The sequence below is a fragment of the Entelurus aequoreus genome, linkage group LG13 (assembly GCF_033978785.1).
Source record: "Entelurus aequoreus isolate RoL-2023_Sb linkage group LG13, RoL_Eaeq_v1.1, whole genome shotgun sequence".
NCBI lineage: Eukaryota > Metazoa > Chordata > Actinopteri > Syngnathiformes > Syngnathidae > Entelurus > Entelurus aequoreus.
Window position 1 is genome coordinate 19458919 of NC_084743.1, and position 19149 is coordinate 19478067.

General features: G+C 37.8%; 1 protein-coding gene across 1 annotated transcript in view; it reads right to left on the reverse strand.

Moving 5' to 3' along the window:
* The window catches only part of rab3gap1 (RAB3 GTPase activating protein subunit 1), a 50166-nt gene that overhangs the window by 5337 nt on the left and 25680 nt on the right, over positions 1-19149 (reverse strand). The window contains exons 12-21 of the mRNA XM_062067537.1: positions 18499-18591; positions 15019-15188; positions 12926-13021; positions 12649-12821; positions 11606-11660; positions 9120-9461; positions 6176-6313; positions 3719-3946; positions 1927-2023; positions 1575-1678 (exon numbers count right to left, since the gene is read on the reverse strand). Coding sequence (XP_061923521.1) covers positions 1575-1678; positions 1927-2023; positions 3719-3946; positions 6176-6313; positions 9120-9461; positions 11606-11660; positions 12649-12821; positions 12926-13021; positions 15019-15188; positions 18499-18591 — 1496 coding nt within the window. The remainder of the gene's footprint in view (positions 1-1574; positions 1679-1926; positions 2024-3718; positions 3947-6175; positions 6314-9119; positions 9462-11605; positions 11661-12648; positions 12822-12925; positions 13022-15018; positions 15189-18498; positions 18592-19149) is intronic.

Genomic DNA, 19149 nt, shown 5'->3' on the forward strand with positions numbered 1-19149 from the left:
GGCTATAATCTCCCATATATACATGTCAAATGATTGTGGATATGTATTGTAATGTAATGAGAAAATTCATAGACATATATATTGTCCATTTTAAATACACTAAATCTAATCGTAAGAGATAGACAACCATTCACACTTCACTGAGTGTGGACTGAATGCTCACTGCTTGCAGGGAAGTCAGGCGAGTAAGCCAGTAACTGATAAATTGACATCATTTGGGGCGGGAACAGCAGGGACATGTCCCCTGCACTTTTTCATAAAGGAGTTTTTCTCCACTGTCCTTTTCAATGTCCAAAAATATTGTTACGCTATTGAATGGAGACAAGTCAAACACTGGTGCGAGGCGGCTCAGGCTGAAGCTTGACCCTTCAGACCGCCCACAAGCTCATTTATTGGTTTTCTAGGGGTGTCTTCCTGCCAACGTGACAATGACTGACAGCTCGTGGGCCAACTAAAAAATCCAAACAAGAGGAGTCTCGTGCTCCACTCAAAAGGTACTTGAAGTAAATTCCGGGTCCGCTGCTACTTTTCTCCTACGCTTTGAACCCTGCGGCTTATAAAACGGTGCGGCTAATTTATGGATTTTCCTTCACTGACGGTCATAATGCAAATAGTTATAAAAAAAACACGCAAAAAACACTGAAAAGGTGTGTTATTGCTTGTGCGATGGCGCCATCTTTGGACGAGTTCACTCAGTGCAGGTTCTGCAGTTCCCCCTTGGTTTACTTTAGAGCTTTCAATCACAAGTGCAACTGCCATTCCGTCCTCTAGCTGTCCATAGCGTTTCTACTCATATAGATTCTTGATTAATCACTCCAAGCAACGTTTGTAAGATTTACAATATAACTACAACAATTGATACTTACCTAACCGTCCCATGTGTGATGTCTAAGGAATGTTTTCATGCATATTTGTACATGCTATTGTAATGTAATGAAGGTAACATCGTTACCATTAACTAATATGTTAACACATTTACAAGTGTGTTAGTATTATTAACTTACAATGGCATTATTTTTGAATTGTTTCAGTATTGTAAAGTCAGGGTCCATGATGTCTGTAACAGACACTGTTTGGAAACAATTAAGGTATGTAAATAAACATTTACAAACTATTTTTGTGTATATAACTCATTTCACAATGTATATATCTGCAGCTTATAGTCCAGTGCGGCTAATATATGGAACACTATTCTTTTCTTCTAAAATTTAGTGGGTGTAGCTTATATTATATAATAATAATAATAATAATAATAATAATAATAATAGATTAGATTTTATATCGCGCTTTTCTATTGTTAGATACTCAAAGCGCTCACAGAGAAGTGGGAACCCATCAATCATATGTGCTATATAGTCCGGAAAATACAGTACTGTAAGTGCTCAGGGATTAGGAACGCAAGTGGAGGTACTACTGTATATACATCAACCAATAGTGTCCCCCTAAATTTTGTTCCTGCTCTGATATGAAGACGGGTGTTGCAAAGACAACGCAAACACAAACAATCCAGAGGCTGAGGCCTAAATCAGGTTAAACAATGAGCAGAGACTGTGTTGTGTTTGCATGTTGCTGACCTTTATGTTATTGTAGTCAGGTTTGGGTTGTTGCAGCAGCTTGCTTGCTTGAACTGTTGCTTTCTGGGTGTTTTTTTTTACTGATGGAATGCTGTCGACAGACGCTGTTAGAGAAGGAATTAAAAAAAGGCAAAAATAATTTATAAAGAGGAAAAACTTTAGACAAGACAGAATAAACTTTTTTTTTTACATGAAAAAAACAATGCGAAGAACAATAATAAATGTGAAATGATATGCTGTACACCCCTCATTCCACCAGGCGCCTAAGGGGGATGCAACACAAAATTTGCAAATCACTCGACAAACCGATCGTCTCTGTTCCGTCATGTAAAGATCATTTTGAGGTACTCACCTTCCTCCTTCACCTTCAAAATTGCAGCTTGTATTATGCAGGGCAGGAGATGGCAAGTCAGGTCTGCAGGCTTTTGCCGTTCCAGATAATGCAAGACCTGAAAGACCAGTCAAAATCTAAATATGTTTCTATTTTACTTTGGTAAAACAGGAATATTTATATTTCTTTCATTCATTTCTTTCAAGATGTGAACATTCATGAGTACTGTTGCGTTGACCAGCTCTTCCTCCCAGGGATTTTAGCTGCTGGTCACTCCCAAATTCTTTTTATGGCAGATAGCCGAAGTTTACATTCATCACCAGGCAGTAGTTGGTATTTTGTGGTTTATTCTCAAAGCTTTGAAGACAAACGTGAGACCAAATCCAGAACAGAAGCGTTCCCTCGCCCAGTCTCGATCGATCTCCCAAAACCCCGGAAGTCCTGTGTTCTTCCCTCTGTCCCTCGCTCCCACCCTCATTGTTTAGAATACTTCTTGAGTTATCTCTACTCTCTGCATTCCACTGCTACCTTAAATGGGGCATATGATGAATTTTGTCTTTTCTGATTTATAAATAGTTACAATGTTGGTTGCTCATGGTAAACAATGCCAAAGCCTCAAATGATGAGGGTCATGCATTTTGGCGTGAGCTTGCACGCAGTATTGGATACTTCAATTTACGGGGTTTTGCAGTCTGGCTACATTGTGACATCACAGCGAGGTGGACATACTTATTTGGACATTAGGAAACCCAAAAAAGGTAGAATGAAGTATCATATCAAGTATTACTTTCATCTAATCGTGGCATGTGCATAATAATACCGACGTGCGACATGCAGTGACATAAAAAAAAAGCTGGGGTGCAGGTGTATCTAATGTTGTGATTTCGGGTGAATCTTTATAATGTTTATGCAGTTTATTTTAGACCGTGTCGGCAAAATAAATAGAGGTGATGACTTCAAAATATATATAAGCGTACAATTTCAAAAATTTAATTATGATACTTTTGGAGAGGCTTGGTTGTGGTTTCATTTGCAATCTGGGAATGCCTCCAAAAAGGAACATCTTGCAGACAGACTCAAAAAAGGGTTTTAAATGTGACTGTGGAGCAAAATTTAGAAAATGTACACCAAATCGTATCAAATACATAAAATCATCATAGGTTCCTTTAAGTGCCATTGTTAATTAAATGGAAATGTTATTGTCCTAAATAGTGAGTAATTTTTTGTTTTTTATTGTTGAAAATAAGAAGAAAAATAATAGTCAAGTTAGCTATATTAATAATTCTCAAAGTGTGGTACATGGGCTGCATCTCATGGTACACCAAAGAAGTTTGTAAATATGTACTGTTTACGGAGAATCATTGTTGATGATGTTTGCGCATTGTGTGTAACCTTACAGTGGCCAAAAGTATTAAATATACTTATTAAATGAAACATCTGCCTTGTTTTTAATGAGTACTTAGGCCTGGTACGCTACTGTATTTTAATGTTGGCCGTTATGGGGGTACTTGGAGAGCCAAGTATTTTCTGAGGTGGTACTTGGTGAAAAAAGTTTGAGAACCTCTGAGCTATGTGAAGGTGACAAACTCTGCAGCCCAAATCATCAGGTATGAGACCACAAATTGTAGTAAAAATTACTACAGTTAAAATTAAAATCATTTTTAAAAAAGGCACTTGACAGAATTAAAAACTAGTGATTGACTTCAGCCGTTTTTTTCTATTTTTTTCTTTTTTTAGACACGGCAAAATCGTAAAAACATGATGGGTTGATCCCTTCTTCAGGATGTCAGAACAGGAAAGTGTTGAAAATGACCTTTTCTGCTTCTTTGGTGTCATCAAAAAGCCTTTTCTGGCGATTAGCAGGTACAGCCCTGGCGTTCTCCCATGTCTCCCCCCACATGTTGCCTGGAATCTTCATCCTCGCACTGAGCTCGCCTTTCAACACCGTTTCACCCTCTTCATTGACCACTTCGTCCTCCACGAAATCCCTGGGAGAGTACCAGCGCACAAAGTCCTCAAGAACGGAACCTGGGTTGGCTGCCTATGGAACAAAAGTAACATATCAGGATTTTCTTTCTTTTTTTTTAAACAAATAAACAATGAAAAATGTTATGCAAAGAAAAAGCATGCGCAACAGAAAATGAATGAATGCAACTTGCTGACAAACGACAAAAGCTTTATCATATTGGACACAATGTAATTACAATTATGAAAATTCACATTGAGTTTAAACAAACTGTTTCCCCAAGTTAATGGGAAAGGTGTTGTGTCACTTTGGCCACAACGTCTTTGTTGTTAGATCGCCATGTTTATGCACCATACAACAGCACAGATCAAAATAATTGTTGCTCGACATAAAGATGGCCTACGAAGCCATGAGAAGATTGCTAATGCCTTGAAATTGAGCTGTTACACGCAGGACAGGGCTAGCCATGGTTGACAAGGAAGTTTAGTTCACATACTCAGTGGTTGTGTTTGAAAAAGACTTGTGAGTGCTGCCAGCATTGCTGCAGAGGTTGAAGGGGTTTGGGTTCAGCCTGTCAGTGCTCCGAACATACCACCCCACACTGCATCAAATGGGTCTGCATGGCTGAAAAAAGCCTATCTTAAAGATCATGCAAAAAAAAAAAGCCTGCAAAGAGTTTGGTGAAGGCATGCAAATTAAACTACTAAAGGCTTAGTTGGCCACATGCGTGGACAGCACCTCTTAGCTGTTATTTCTAAAATTGTGTACACTACTGAATTTGGGTCTTATGTGCCGCTTATGTGGACACTTATACTGCCATCTGATGGTGTCAGAAGAGTATAACATACAATGGAATTTGGTAAAAAAAAAAAAGTGTACAAATAAGAATTAGCATGTTACTACACATGAAGTACACATTTGTGTACTTATGGACTAAGTACATCATATAAAAAGATGATTCTTAGTTTTTATTCTAATTAGGGTCCAATAAGCCCAAATAGCAAAGAGAAATAAATAAAGCATGTAAACAAACAGCTTGGACATTAATTACTGGAAAGATGCCCTATGGTTTTATGAGATTAAAGTACAAGTATTTGGTTCAGATAATGTCAAGCATGTGTGGAGGCAACCAGGTGAAGACTACAAAGACAAGTGTGTAGTTACTTGGGATAGATACCGTTCACATTTAAACAGATATGGTACCAATTACCGGTACCTAGGAAGCAATACTCAACTATACCAATTTTTGTGTGTGTTAATAAATCTCAATTGTTTGATACAAAAATTGTAAGTTTTTAATGAAAATGTAAAAATTAGCTGATTATAATCAGTGTGCTGTCCAGTAAAAATGGGACCCATTACCTCCATGCTTGGCACTCAGCATAAAGGGTTGGAATTGGGGGTTAAATCACCAAAAATAATTCCCGGGCGCGGCCACCACTGCTGCCCACTGCTCCCCTCACCTCCCAGGGGGTGAGCAAGGGGATGGGTCAAATGCAGAGGACAAATGTCACCACACCTAATGTGTGTGTGAGACAATCATTGGTACTTTAACTTTAACTTTAGTTGTTATATTTTGTTTTCTTACACATTTGAGTCTCATTTACAATGCAGTTGCTCTTCCAAGACAATAGATGGCAGTGCTGCGTAAGCTATCTATGGTATGTTGTCTAACGAGGAAGTAGCTTTTTCCAGGGAGCTGAATGTGTTATGTTACGCCATACACAGTGTTTATACTGTAAGTATTGTGCCTATTACGCACCAGCTGTTTGATTGTAACATTCATCGTAGTTTTAGCTTTCAATACAACATTTGGAGCCGTTGAAATTGCCATGTAAAATCGCTGATACTACTAGTAGCCTGTCTATAACAAATCCAAGATGGCACGTTTTGGAAAAGTGAAGCCGTACTTTACGTCTGAGTGTTTTCTACCAAGCATACTTGCTTTGTTGGTCTTGAAAATTGCAACATCACATAGAGGGAGTTCTGCTGAGTCCATTAATTGTTTATTTGAGCTGATGTTTAGTCTACAATCGGGAGGTGAAAAGTCTGCAACCGGATATGACATCACATGCAACAAAGATATCAAAATACGGCACTGTTTGAATTTATGTGAATCAATACCCAGTAGTACTGACGGAATTTGGTCAGTGCCTATAAAAGTACCGAATTCAGTACCCATACCTAATTAAAACAATAATAGTAGTTTTAAATTGCATTGCACTTAATAGTCGTACAACAAATCTCAAAGTGCTAGTTATTGTCAAAGCAAACTAACAGTAGTGCATACAAGGCCTGTCTGACCTTAAAAGACTCCATGTCAGAGAGAAGACAGGCACTCTGCATCCGAGCACGAAGTTGGGCACCTTCGGCGGAGGTCCCCAGCTTTGCAAGTATTTCCGACTGCTCCTCTAATAAGTCCTCGGTCATGGGAGCAGGTTCCTGATAAAATATGAAAACAATATCGCAACATTGGTACATTGTAATGTTCCCCTGGCATAAACTCTGTATGTGGTTGTTTAGGGCCACAACCACTAGGGGGGACCACATAATTATGGCAACCGGTCACTTTTGCACAAACCTACTCAGTGGCCTAGTGGTTAGAGTGTCTGCCCTGAGATCGGTAGGTTGTGAGTTCAAACCCCGGCCGAGTCATACCAAAGACTATAAAATTGGGACCCATTACCTCCCTGCTTGGCACTCAGCATCAAGGGTTGGAATTGGGGGTTAAATCACCAAAAATGATTCCCGGGCGCGGCACCGCTGCTGCCCACTGCTCCCCTCACCTCCCAGGGGGTGATCAAGGGTGATGGGTCAAATGCAGAGGACACATTTCACCACACCTAGTGTGTGTGTGACAATCATTGGTACTTTAACTTTAACTTTTTAACAGTAGCTGATAGTCATTGTGCTCTGCAGGTGTTTGCTTGTTCTACTTTGATGGACTGAATTACCTCATGGATACAATTAAACTGCTTCTGCTTAACTTCTATTCAGCGGTGAGTCAACAGGGCCATTGTAAAAGTTTTAGTCTGGCTTAGCGACGCAGCGGCTATTCAAAATTCCAGAGATAATTGCCAATTAAGCATTGCTTCAAATGCAGTCATCGTGACAGATTTACAGCTGTATTTCTAAAACCATGGTGGTTTAGAAGTTTATATTGTAGCCGAAACCTTTTTACCAATGATAATGTCGAACCAATTTTTTATTTTTTCATAGTGTTTTCCACCGTTTTTATTATCAATAATGCCGAAGCAACATAGCAGTTTTGAATTGGCTTTACAGTGGTAGAAGATATCCAACACTTATTTTCCCTTGGACCTAACAACATATTTATATATATATATATATATATATATATATATATATATATATATATATATATATATATATATATATATATATATATATACATACATACAATAACACATGACTATTAAACATATTGAATTGTAGTTGTCAATGTAGTCTTTGCTTACCATTATTACATGATTATTTATAGAAAATTATCGATTATGTGATTTAAAACGTAATGTATTAAATAATAATGTAATACTATATCTATATAATATCTAATTAAAAACATATTTGAATTCCAATTTTGTTTGTTGTATCTCTTATGAAAACAATACCATGGCTAAATCTACTTCTCGTCGCCAAGACGAATACATAAAACCCTTGTTTATTGTTGTTAATATGTTTTGGGCCGTGGCAAATACATTTCCGCCAAGTAGGAACTATTAATTATAAATTGAATGCTTTATAGCTAGAGAAGAAAACAAATGTTGTTTTTTTAATACAAATAAATGCCTTTAAGCATGAAATACCACCCACATAGTCACCTTTACAAGCTGCAAACATCAAAGTTTGATGTGGCGAAGGATGACTGTATTTTAATATTCACTAGGCTATAGTCCCCTGAGTGTGTTGGTCCCCAACCACCAATCCGGGGACCGGTACCGTTCCGTGACGCATTTGCTACCGGGCCTCACAGAAACATTAAAGAAAGATGTACATTACAACTCCTGATATGAAGTCCCCATTTGTTATAGTACATGGGACAATGCACATTAAATAAGTTATAAAATGTTAATGTGCCAGATTGTAGCCAAAGGCTAATTTCTATCTGCAGGGTCATTGTATATAGCAGTGGTTCTTAACCTTTTTGACCTCAGGACCCAAATTTTCCCCTACACAGGGGCCCGGCTACTCCAATAATAACACGGAATTAGTAATCTTACTCTTGATTTTGATCATATTCAATAATTATATCTAACCTACTTACAGTTTACTACCTTGTCAAATGATATAAAAGCATGTGTTAATCACAAAGATTATTCATTTAACAAATAAACATTAGGCTCAGGTCAGGCTGATAAGAAAAATAAGTACTTACCAAATAAACAATACATTTACATACAATTTGTATTATGTCGTGCTAAAATAAATAAAACTAAATTATTCTTAACTAAACTGTCAACAAAATGTAAGTGCAAATAAAAATACAGCTTCCCAAATTTAGTCATATTTTTTGCGCTTAAGAAATTTCTCTATGACATTCGCGCCAGACTTCTTCTGTTTGTTTTATAATCTCATTACTGCCACAAGTGGTGGAAAAGCGTAATATACCTAAGTACCACTGCAGCCTATAGGGACCACAGCTGAAAAATCAGATATATTACATTCTAGAATGTGCTCGGTTAAAAAACACTGGTATATAGTATATGCCATCAAAGTGCCAGAGACCATGTCTTTGCAAAGAAACACACCCAGGGCTCCCACTACTTCAGCGTTATGGTGAGTTGATTTTTCATGCTCATTGTTTTGCTGTTTTTATCTGCCACACGTGGAAAGCCGGTCCATGAAAATAATGCATTCATTAAACAGGTCCCATGTGGAAAGTAGGTTGGGGACCCCTGTGTTACATTACTAATATTAAAGACCGAAATGGAGGCACAAACTAAATCTGGTTTTGGGCCACCAAAATCTTAGCTGTAATGATTACTGCTATATGATTATTGCATTGGAAAATAACAAATAAAATGTTAAAAAACTAATATAACACTAAGTTTACAATATACAGCACTGACAGAGATCCACTGAAGTGGACATTATATAATATAAAATTGACTACTTTATTTTAGACGCAAGCCTTTCTACGTTGACTCAATAGTAGAAGAAGAAAAATAGTTTGATAAATATGTCATTATAAATGTATTAAAAAAAACATACTAAGAATTATACTTACTTGTGTCACAGGAATAAAGAGAAGCTCTGAAGAGTTAATCAGGCTCACGTTGTTGAAGGGGTGCATTCTTCCCTCTGCTCTAGTTTTACTGCTGTGTTTGTCACTCCTAATATGCTGAGACTCATTCTCCCCCTGATCACTCAAACATTCAAAGAACTCTTCTTCGCTGTCACTCCAAGAATCCCAGGATTTGCCAGCTGGCGTGGCGGTCGTTTCGCTGGATGAATTTGTCGCTGTCAACTCGGATTGCCGGCTGTTCGGGTGATCTCTTCCTTTGCTTCCCTCGGGAGCCTTGCGAAGGTTATCTCTGGCCTGCCGCCGTTTGATGCAACAATTCAGCATCTAAAAAACAGAAAAGCTTTTCAAACCACAGGAAAATAATGGCTGATTAAAGATACATCTCAGATCAATGGAGATATGTCGGCAAAGTCTCAGTCATCCAGTCCTTGGTAATCTGCAAAGGTTGAATTGAGGCAACTAGACTCGTCTTGTTTGGTAAAGACGCTTCCGGTACGGGGGCACTGGTATGTTGTGAAATTAGATATTTACATAGAAAGATTGTGTAAATATTTATCTACATACCTTAATTGTTTCCAATCGGTGCCTGTGACGCAGCAGTAAAACGGCTGATCAAACAAAACAGAAAAGTAATTGATGTCTTTCTTGATCCTTTATGAGATTAATAAAATGTTCTCCTTTTTTAATAAGGTTCAAAATGTTTATCAGAATTATTCTTACTTGTACTTTATAAACACTTTGAGTTTGAACAGTTGTATAAAGTGGACCATTTTGATACAGTTTGATTTATTTTCTTAATCCATTCGATAATTTAGCCGTTAGTCAAGAAAAATCCATGGATTAGTCGCACCTTTGTTTCAGCCGCAAGAGTCAAAGCTTAGGAATAAGGTAGCATCTTACAGTATGGAAAATATGGTATATTAGAAAAAAAGAATGGCAATTACATTACTTTAAAACAGGGGTGTCCAAAGTGCGGCCCAGGGGCCATTTGCGGCCCGCAGCTAATTGTTTACTGGCCTGCCACACATTCTGCAAAAATTGCAAAATTGATAATATTGCAAAAATTTAAAAAAACATTTAAAAAAAAGTGGAATGAGGTGACATCTAACAAGAAAAAGTTGCAGAGTGGACACAAAGCTGCCATGCAGGCTGTTTTTTTTCTTTTGTCTTTGTTTATTTTTCTTTTTTTTGCCATTGCTAAAAAAAAAAAAAAGACTAAAAATCTATGTTATAATGAATTATTACTTAAAAAATATCACTTTAAAATGTTTTATGTGGAAAAAATATTGCATATATTGTGTGGTTGCCATAAAAAAACATCAAAGTTTTATTTGACAAAAGAGTATAATACAAACAAAATAATAGTTCAAACGTAAAATCGACAGATATATCTGAAGTTGATCTCGTAATTTAAGTGTAAAAAGTAAAAAAAAAACTAATAAAAATGTATCACTTTATGAGTGGGGGACCTTTTGGATCCCAAATATATTTAGTAGGATTTTATTTAACTTTTCACTGTGATTACTCAAAAATATTAAAGAATTAAAATCATTGGTGTCCTGCATTATTGATCTTTTAGGGCTCAAATTACTAAATACTGCATAATTCAGTTTTACTATAAAAAACTAAGTTGTCTTTGACAGAAAAGGCATAAAACCTTTTTTTTTTTTTTTTTTTTAACTTTATATCAACCTGAAGTTGATATAGAGATTTACTGTAAGCATTAAAATAAAATAAAATAATTTGGCTTATTTTTGACATTTTAATGACTGAGACCCTTTATGGTTCCCGGGAGCCCTAAAGGTTAAAAAAAAAAAATCCATATATTTTGTTAAGGTTTTTAAAATGAAAAATATCAAAATGGCCCCCGCATGCTTAAATTTTTCCGTGTGCGGCCCTCAGTGTAAAAAGTTTGGACACCCCTGCTTTAATAGGACGTTTGACTTGCGATAATGTCAGCTTTGGGACCGGTGTGATGCTGGTGTGGTCACCTTGTGCATGTGTAATGTTGCTTACATGTGGTCCACACAATACTCAAGAGTTTTTTGCATTTGCTCATACACATGAAACATTAAGGGGAACATAGGGCAGAAGTACAGGCGATCGTGGGAAAGGACATCGTCATGGACAATCTTGTTGAATTAAATGGGTTATACGTGTATAGCGCTTTTCTACCTTCAAGGTACTCAAAACGTTTTGACACTATTTCCACATTCACTCATTCACACACACATTCACACACTGATGGCGGGAGCTGCCATGCCAGGCCCTAACGACGACCCATCAGGAGCAAGGGTGAAGTGTCTTGCTCAAGGACACAACGGACGTGACGAGGTTGGTAGAAGGTGGGGATCGAACCAGGAACCCTCAGGTTGCTGGCACGGCCACTATCCCAACCGCGCCACGCTGTCCCTGAATTCCTTGCATAGTTTTCAGTGTTATTCTCGTACACCTTATTTTGAAAGTACCTGAAACTTCTGATGTAGAAGACAACAGCGAAGATCGGGTGGCTCTTCTGGCAATCTGTATATAATAAAGTAGAGCAACAGACAAGACAAAAATATATTTAAAAAAACAACAACACTCCAATTCAAATGTTTTTGTTTTTGTCTTCTTGCGACTGTTTTTTACCCGTAGCACACAATTTTGTTTTAGCGTGTTTACCCAATAAACAAAAACGAAAAAGTGCAGATTCATGCGGCTAATGTGGGTAATTTTAACATGTTTTATAATATAGCGAAACCATTATTTACGAACGCCCAGGCCGATAAATGCTTTAAAGTGTAATATCGGAAATTATCGGTATCGGTTTCAAAATTATCGGTATCGGTTTCAAAGAGTAAAATGTATGACTTTTTAAAACGCTGCTGTGTACACGGACGTAGAGAGAAGTACAGAGCGCCAATAAACCTTAAAGGCACTTTCTTTGCGTGCCGGCCCAGTCACATAATATCTACGGCTTTTCACACACACGAGTGAATGCAAGGCATACTTGGTCAACAGCCATACAGGTCACACTGAGGGTGACCGTATAAACAACTTTAACACTGTTACAAATATGCGCCACACTGTGAACCCACACCAAACAAGAATGACAAACACATTTCGGGAGAACATCCGCACCGTAACACAACATAAACACAACAGAACAAATACCCAGAACCCCTTGCAGCACTAACTCTTCCGGGATGCTACAATATACACCCCCAGCTACCCCCTACCCAAAACCCCAGCCCCCGCCCAACCCCACCCACCTCAACCTCCTCATGCTCTCTCAGGGAGAGCATGTCCCAAATTCCAAGCTGCTGTTTTGAGGCATGTTAAAAAAAATAATGCACTTTGTGACTTCAATAATAAATATGGCAGTGACATGTTGGCATTTTTTTCCATAACTTGAGCTTTATGGTAAAGCATTTAATATTTGGTGCGTACATCAAAGAAAAATGTGACTTTAACAAGGTGTAAATTGTCTCTTAATTGAGAATGGTAGTGACATGTGTGTCATACCCACCCATTGATTTGGTAATTGTTTTCCCATCGGTCTCGCAACTCTAAGACAAACTCCTGCCAGAGGTAGGCAGCAGACCGTAGCCCACCATGGTGAAAGTTGACTAGACACAAGCACAGTGCCAGGCGATAGGTCAGACTTTCAACTGGTGCTGACTTCAGCTGAATGTAAAGGTCCTGGAGACAGGATGAACAAATTGCAAAATACATTTTTGTGTGTCCAAATACAACCACTGTACTATAATTTTTTAAGAATGAATAACTGAATATTATTTACATACATCAGTATATTCGTCTTTCCGGGCCTTTCCAAAGCCATTTGAGGGTGTAGTTTTGTTTTTTGATGGTTTAGCCACAGCAGAGTCTGTAAAAAGATACTGAAACAACAAACAACAACAAAAATCACTCAAATGTAATATTCACATGCCATTCAGTATACAGTACAATGTAATATTGGAAATCTCACACATCACATAAATACTTCACAAAGCTCAATGTGTGCTGGGCATTCCTTTACTGCCTATTTAGCTATTGTTGACTGGTTGTGTTTTGAATTGCATTTGCCAATCTTCTTTTGGGAATTTGGTTTTATAAAGATAATCGTTAAAAATGTGCAAATAATTAAAAGGTTAAATGGTTTAATCCATCATAAAATGTGTGTTGACCGCACGTCCCTTCCCTGTGTGTGGTGGCTCTCTTTTACCCACCCGTCACCATTTGGGGTGGGGGTGTTTGCTGGAATATTTCAGTCATTGTTTCTACATTTTCATTGGACAGCCGAGTGCAGCCTAGGAGATAAAGCCGTGGAGGCGGAGCCGAAAGCTGTCACTCACTCCAGATGCTTGCTGATCACCTCGCCCACTGCTGCTCCGCCACAAAAAGTTTTACTTTCTTAAACCTTACTGTCAAGTTATAATTGGTTAAATAGATTTAAACCACTCTTTGACCAAGTATGTCCAGTGTGTCAATTTCCCCCTAAACAACAGCTGCAGGGACCGTAACATGCAGTATCGTAACCATAACTAATATCACCCTCCTCTCTGCACATTGAATTTGTGTGCTTTCCTGTTATTTCTTAAGCCCTTATTAGTTTAGGTTACTTTATTAGTACCCGACGGTAAACTTCTTTTGCAGCCAGCAAGATCATGACATCCATTTAAACATAAAGAGAATGTAACATCTTAGATAAGCAATACAAAGACCTACCACATAACAAGCATCACAAACATTGTCAAGATCACAAAATAGTACATGTAGTCAAAGTTCCCCATAAAAAGGATAAAACATATCAAATCCCATTCAGATAAGATTTGGGACAAGCCAGAATAAAACACCTTAAAAAACAATAATAAAAGAATAAATAATAAAAGAATAAATTGCCCTAAAACAAATATACCGGTAGGTAAAAATAGGTACTACAGTTTATTTAGTTCTTTGATGGCACTGCAGCTGGGACAAAACTACATCTGTACTATTTTGTTTTCCCTCTTAGGACTAAAAACCTCCGTCCAGATGGGAGAAGCTGAAAATGGCTGTGTAGGTAGTGAGATACATCAGATAAAATGGAGGAAGCTATCATCACTACCTAGTTGCTGTAGAGGGTGGCTGGAGACAACTGAGACTCACCAATTAATTTACCTGACACTTTAACAAATTAATTTAGGGAATTCTTGTCCTTCAGTGACAGGTGACTGAACCATGAGACCAAGGAGAAAGATAAAACATATTATATAAAAGCACGGTAAAACATGATCATGATGGTCTTGTCAACATTAAAATGAGACAGTTTTCTCACACAGTACAAACGTTGGTGAGCCTTTTTACACACTGCATCACAGTTTGCTTCAAATTTCAGTTGTTCATCGTTTATAGTCCCAAGGTATTTATACTTGTGCACATATTCAATGACCTTCACATGGGCTGTCGTCCTAAAGTCGATCAGCATGTCTTTTGTTTTTGATGAGTTGAGCTGTAGGTAAGACTCATCACACCAACGTACAAAATCATCAATAACAGGGTGTGGCTGCTTTCATCTCCCTTTAGCAGGCTAAGAATTACTGAATCATCAGCATATTTGATAATTGTTCTGTTGTCATATTAACTCCGACACGTGTTTGTGTACAAAATAAATAACAGGGGAGACAACACTCAACCTTGTGGTGAGCCGGTAGAAGTACCTTTCCTGACAGACAAAGTATCATTGACCCTACCTTTCTGGGTTCTGTTCGTTAAAAAGTTAAGGATCCAGCCCATCAAGTTATTAGTCAGGTTAAAGTGCTCAGCCGACCTGCTTATGTCTTCATTTCCATGATTTCATCAAATATTCTTGTGCCTACTGATTTTTAGCTTGGATGTTTGGGAAAAAAACACCTACCTGAAGAATCGAGTTAAGAATTTCAGCACTAAGTGGGGACTCATCAGTTAGTCTGTGGCGTTGAATGTGCCTTCGAGCATTGTGCATCATGTTGGACACAGACAGTTTGGAGATTGGCACTGATGCTGCGGGTTCTGTCAACTTTGATAACGCAGAGCTAATATCACCGTCTGTGAAGGGAAAAAAATACATTTTAAACTACCATTTTAACATGCATGCATCGATTATTAATGAGCCGCCACAGCATTTATTTAACTGACAAATGTCTACATACACAAGACACAAGTGCCTTGTTTAAAGTTGAGACTGAACACTATGGGCCTGATCTACTGAGCTCTCGAATAACACGGGCTGAGTAATGTGCGAAAATTATACAATTGCGCATCATTTAGTGAGTTTGTTGTGAGGGGTCTATTGAGACTGTGTGCATAATTGATAAGAAGTACAAAAGCTGTGCAGTTCGCACTATTAAAATGAGGGTTTTGCGTGTCACCATGAAAACAGTCATTTACTGCACACCTACTGTATATGTTTCGATCTGTGTTGTTTTACTAGGTATGGAACATTTTGCAGCAACTCACTAATCTGTGTCACCGATCACGTTTTCTGGACAATATAATGAAAACAGAACCTATTTTTAGCATTCCGAAGGTGCGATATGGGAGTCGCTGTCGTGTTATGGTCCATCTGGCATGATCCAGCGATAAGAAAATGCATGTTGCAAGAATATTTTCATAGGAGATATGGTAATAACATATCTAAGTAAACAATATATGCTAATAACATATCGCCAATGAAAAATCGCATGCAAAAAACGAGCCAGCAGACACCAAAACAAAGCAATTTAATTATAATGTAATCATAATATATGAAATGAAATAAGTTTATTTCGGTCATATAAACAACCATCAACCATTAAACATTTTGTGTGACCAGTTTAACAGTACAGATTATACATATTTAACAATCATACACATTTACACACAAAAATAAAACAAAATTATATATAATAATAATGCAAGTTTAAAAGGATGAAACTTGGATTTCACATTACTTAGAATTATTTACCGTTGTACTGTAATTGGAAGGTAAATAACTTCTAGTTATCCTAAATAAATAAACAATAAAATAAATATGGAAAATCTTAAAGTGCATTTTTTTTCCCAGTTGGAAAAACTACACTGGTCGTTGTTTATTTGTTGTTGCCTTGTTCATCCGTGTTAATGGGCTCATATTGCCCTTCCTGTTTGAAGGCGAAACATTTGGCTTTGTAATCATATTTTTTTCTTTTCATTTTTGTTACTTTGCAGAACTTCTCACTGTAAACTTCTGTAAATTCAGTGTGTGTAAACGAGCGGTGATGTCCTCTGCCCACCAAGACAAAGATTGTGAATGACTGAAAAGAGGGCTCACTGCGTTCACTTAATGCTACTGATAAATAAATGTGCTGAGGTTCTGAGAGCAATGCACAGAATGAGACCTCTCTCTCCGTTTGAAGCGGGAGACAAAGAAAACCAACACACACGGACATAGCAATTTATTGATGTCTGCAAATTATCGTTTGATTAATTGACTTTTTGACTATCGGCCCAGGCCTAGTTAGTCACCATCAAAACGTTTTCCAAGGTGGAAGTCGTGTTTGTTACAAACATACTGGCTGCCTCCACTACAGCGTACACAATCATGCTGTTTCCTGTAAAGACTTTTGATTGGCCAGGCGTCAAAGGACGCAAGGCTCAACAATTGTCTGTCACTCAAATGCGTTGATGGAACTGCCTTTTGCGGTTAGGTTATCGCACTAATTGAAACCTCATGTGCGCTATCAAGTTTGCAAGTGTATTAGTACACTTAAACCTTTAGTCAATCAGGCCCTTGGTTTCTTTCAGAGCAGTAGTATACAGTGGATCTCGAGATATTCCCGTCCCCGAAAATGTACAGATTTTCTCCTTTAAAATTTAGAAAGAAAATATATGTGTATATACCAGAACAGTTGTGTGTTCACTTGTTATACAGTAGTTCCCATACTAAAATAGGCTAATAGCACAGTGGTTGTGTAGCAACTATAAACTTTATGTAATACAAATATATAGGTGTCAAGTGTTTTGCTTTTTTTCGCTGTGCTTATCCCACACTTGAAGGGATGCACCAATGCTGAATGTGGCTTCTGGATTTCACTCAAAAGACCAGACCGTTGTTACTTTTTTTCCTTTTATTTTCCTTTAGTTTGCAATAGTTTTTCCAAACGAAGAAACAGCTTCTTTTTTCTTCTTTAGTCTTTTTAGCAGTCTTTAGCAGTGTTAGTAGACTTTAGTTTCTTTAGCTGTCATTAGTAGCCTTTAGTAGGTGAAAAACCTTTAAGGACAAAACACCACAAGATTAACATGCTGTAAAAAATCAATCAATTACCAATCCCATAATTTACAATTATAAATTAGGCTATCAAACCCTTAACTATTAAACAAGTGCAAGAACATTGATTACGGTAATATTTTCCCTTTAAGTTAAAACAGATTTTAAATAAATTGTCTCAACATAAATGCACCAAGATACATATAAAATACATTTAACACCAGAAACACAATAGATAAATGCAGCAGAAAACTCAATATGCAAATACATAAATACCTAACCAATTAACCACCTATTTCAGATACATATTTAAAATCCATATCCAATATAAATATATTATTAATTTAGCAGTGAAACACTCAATCTTAAACGCTGTCAACTAGTAGAAAAATGCCCCTTTTCCATGCCCTCACTAACAGCCAATGATCCAACACAGTTAAATCCAACACTTTAAGTTAAACGACTTCACCCTCCTGATGAAGCAAACTGCTCCAACATTTATCAAACTAAGCAAAGAATAACAACACTTCCTTACTAAACAACAGTTACACAAAACACTGTGTGTATTTAGCCTCCAGACTAAGCACGCTACATGCACACAACTCCCCCGCACCTCCCCATCTCACCAGCGCAACAGGTGTGCCACACCCACAAAGAGAAATAAAGTGCAATCTTACCGGCTGTCCGTTCAGCTTTTGGTTTTGGTACACTTTTGGCACAACTCTTGGTTATCTGTAATGAACTAAACCTTTCTCCACTCTGCGCTGGCGTCTTTTGTACTCCTTGATTTGACACAGCTGTCTAATTACCGGGCTCGCGCACCAGCAGATGAGACGGGAGCGCGCCGCTCTACACCTGCGCGTGAACGTAAACAGATCGGCTCTGATCATATAAGCCGACTGGCTGAACTAATGCCGAATTATATACACCTTACCTGGGGTTGCCTAGGTGAATAGGGATGCGGATGTGCTCTATGATAAAATATAATTTTATTAAGTGGGGTTTGGCTGGTTGCCAAGCCGCCGCGATTGCGCGCTCGCGCATCAGCTGACGAGACAGCTGTTCGCCGCTACAATAGGTAAGGGACAGTTGGATTAGGAATAGTAATGGAACAGTAAGCATTAACCACACCTTTTCCATCCTCCTCTGCCTGTCCTCTTCCAAGAACCTCTTCTGTTGTTTCCTTCCTCCCACATAGCTTGAAGAACTCTGTCAGTAAGTCGCCTGCAAAGAAAATTTTTAATAAGTCAAACTGTAACCTTAACAAAGCTGATTGCCTAGGAAAACTAGGCAACCATATTTGCTAACTCATGTCTGAATTGTTTGACAAGTGCTCCTTAACACGCTCTTCCAACAATTTCACAGGGGTATTGGTAATTCCTTTCTGTCATACAAGCATAGGACATTTTGAAAGAATACCATTCGGCCCAACCCTTGCAACTATGTGATCCCACACTAAATATTCAATATCAGCTCAGGGGAGCACTAGTTAAGACAGGAGCAGGAAAACACACCAGCAGAAACTCTTCATATAAATGAAGAGTTAATTAACCAGGCTGAGAGCTAAAAACTAAACAAAAAAACAACTGAGTTTTCAACCCTTGACTTGTTTGCTCTATTGATTTGAATATTTTTTATGGAGAAAAGAAGAAAAAAAAAAAGAAAAATTTATTTTACAGCAATTGACCCAACATAATAGTTATCAAAAGACTCTAAGGTCCTTTTTTGTACTCCGTTATCCAAATGTGACTAGATTTCAAACTGTATTTGTGTTCCGTGAGC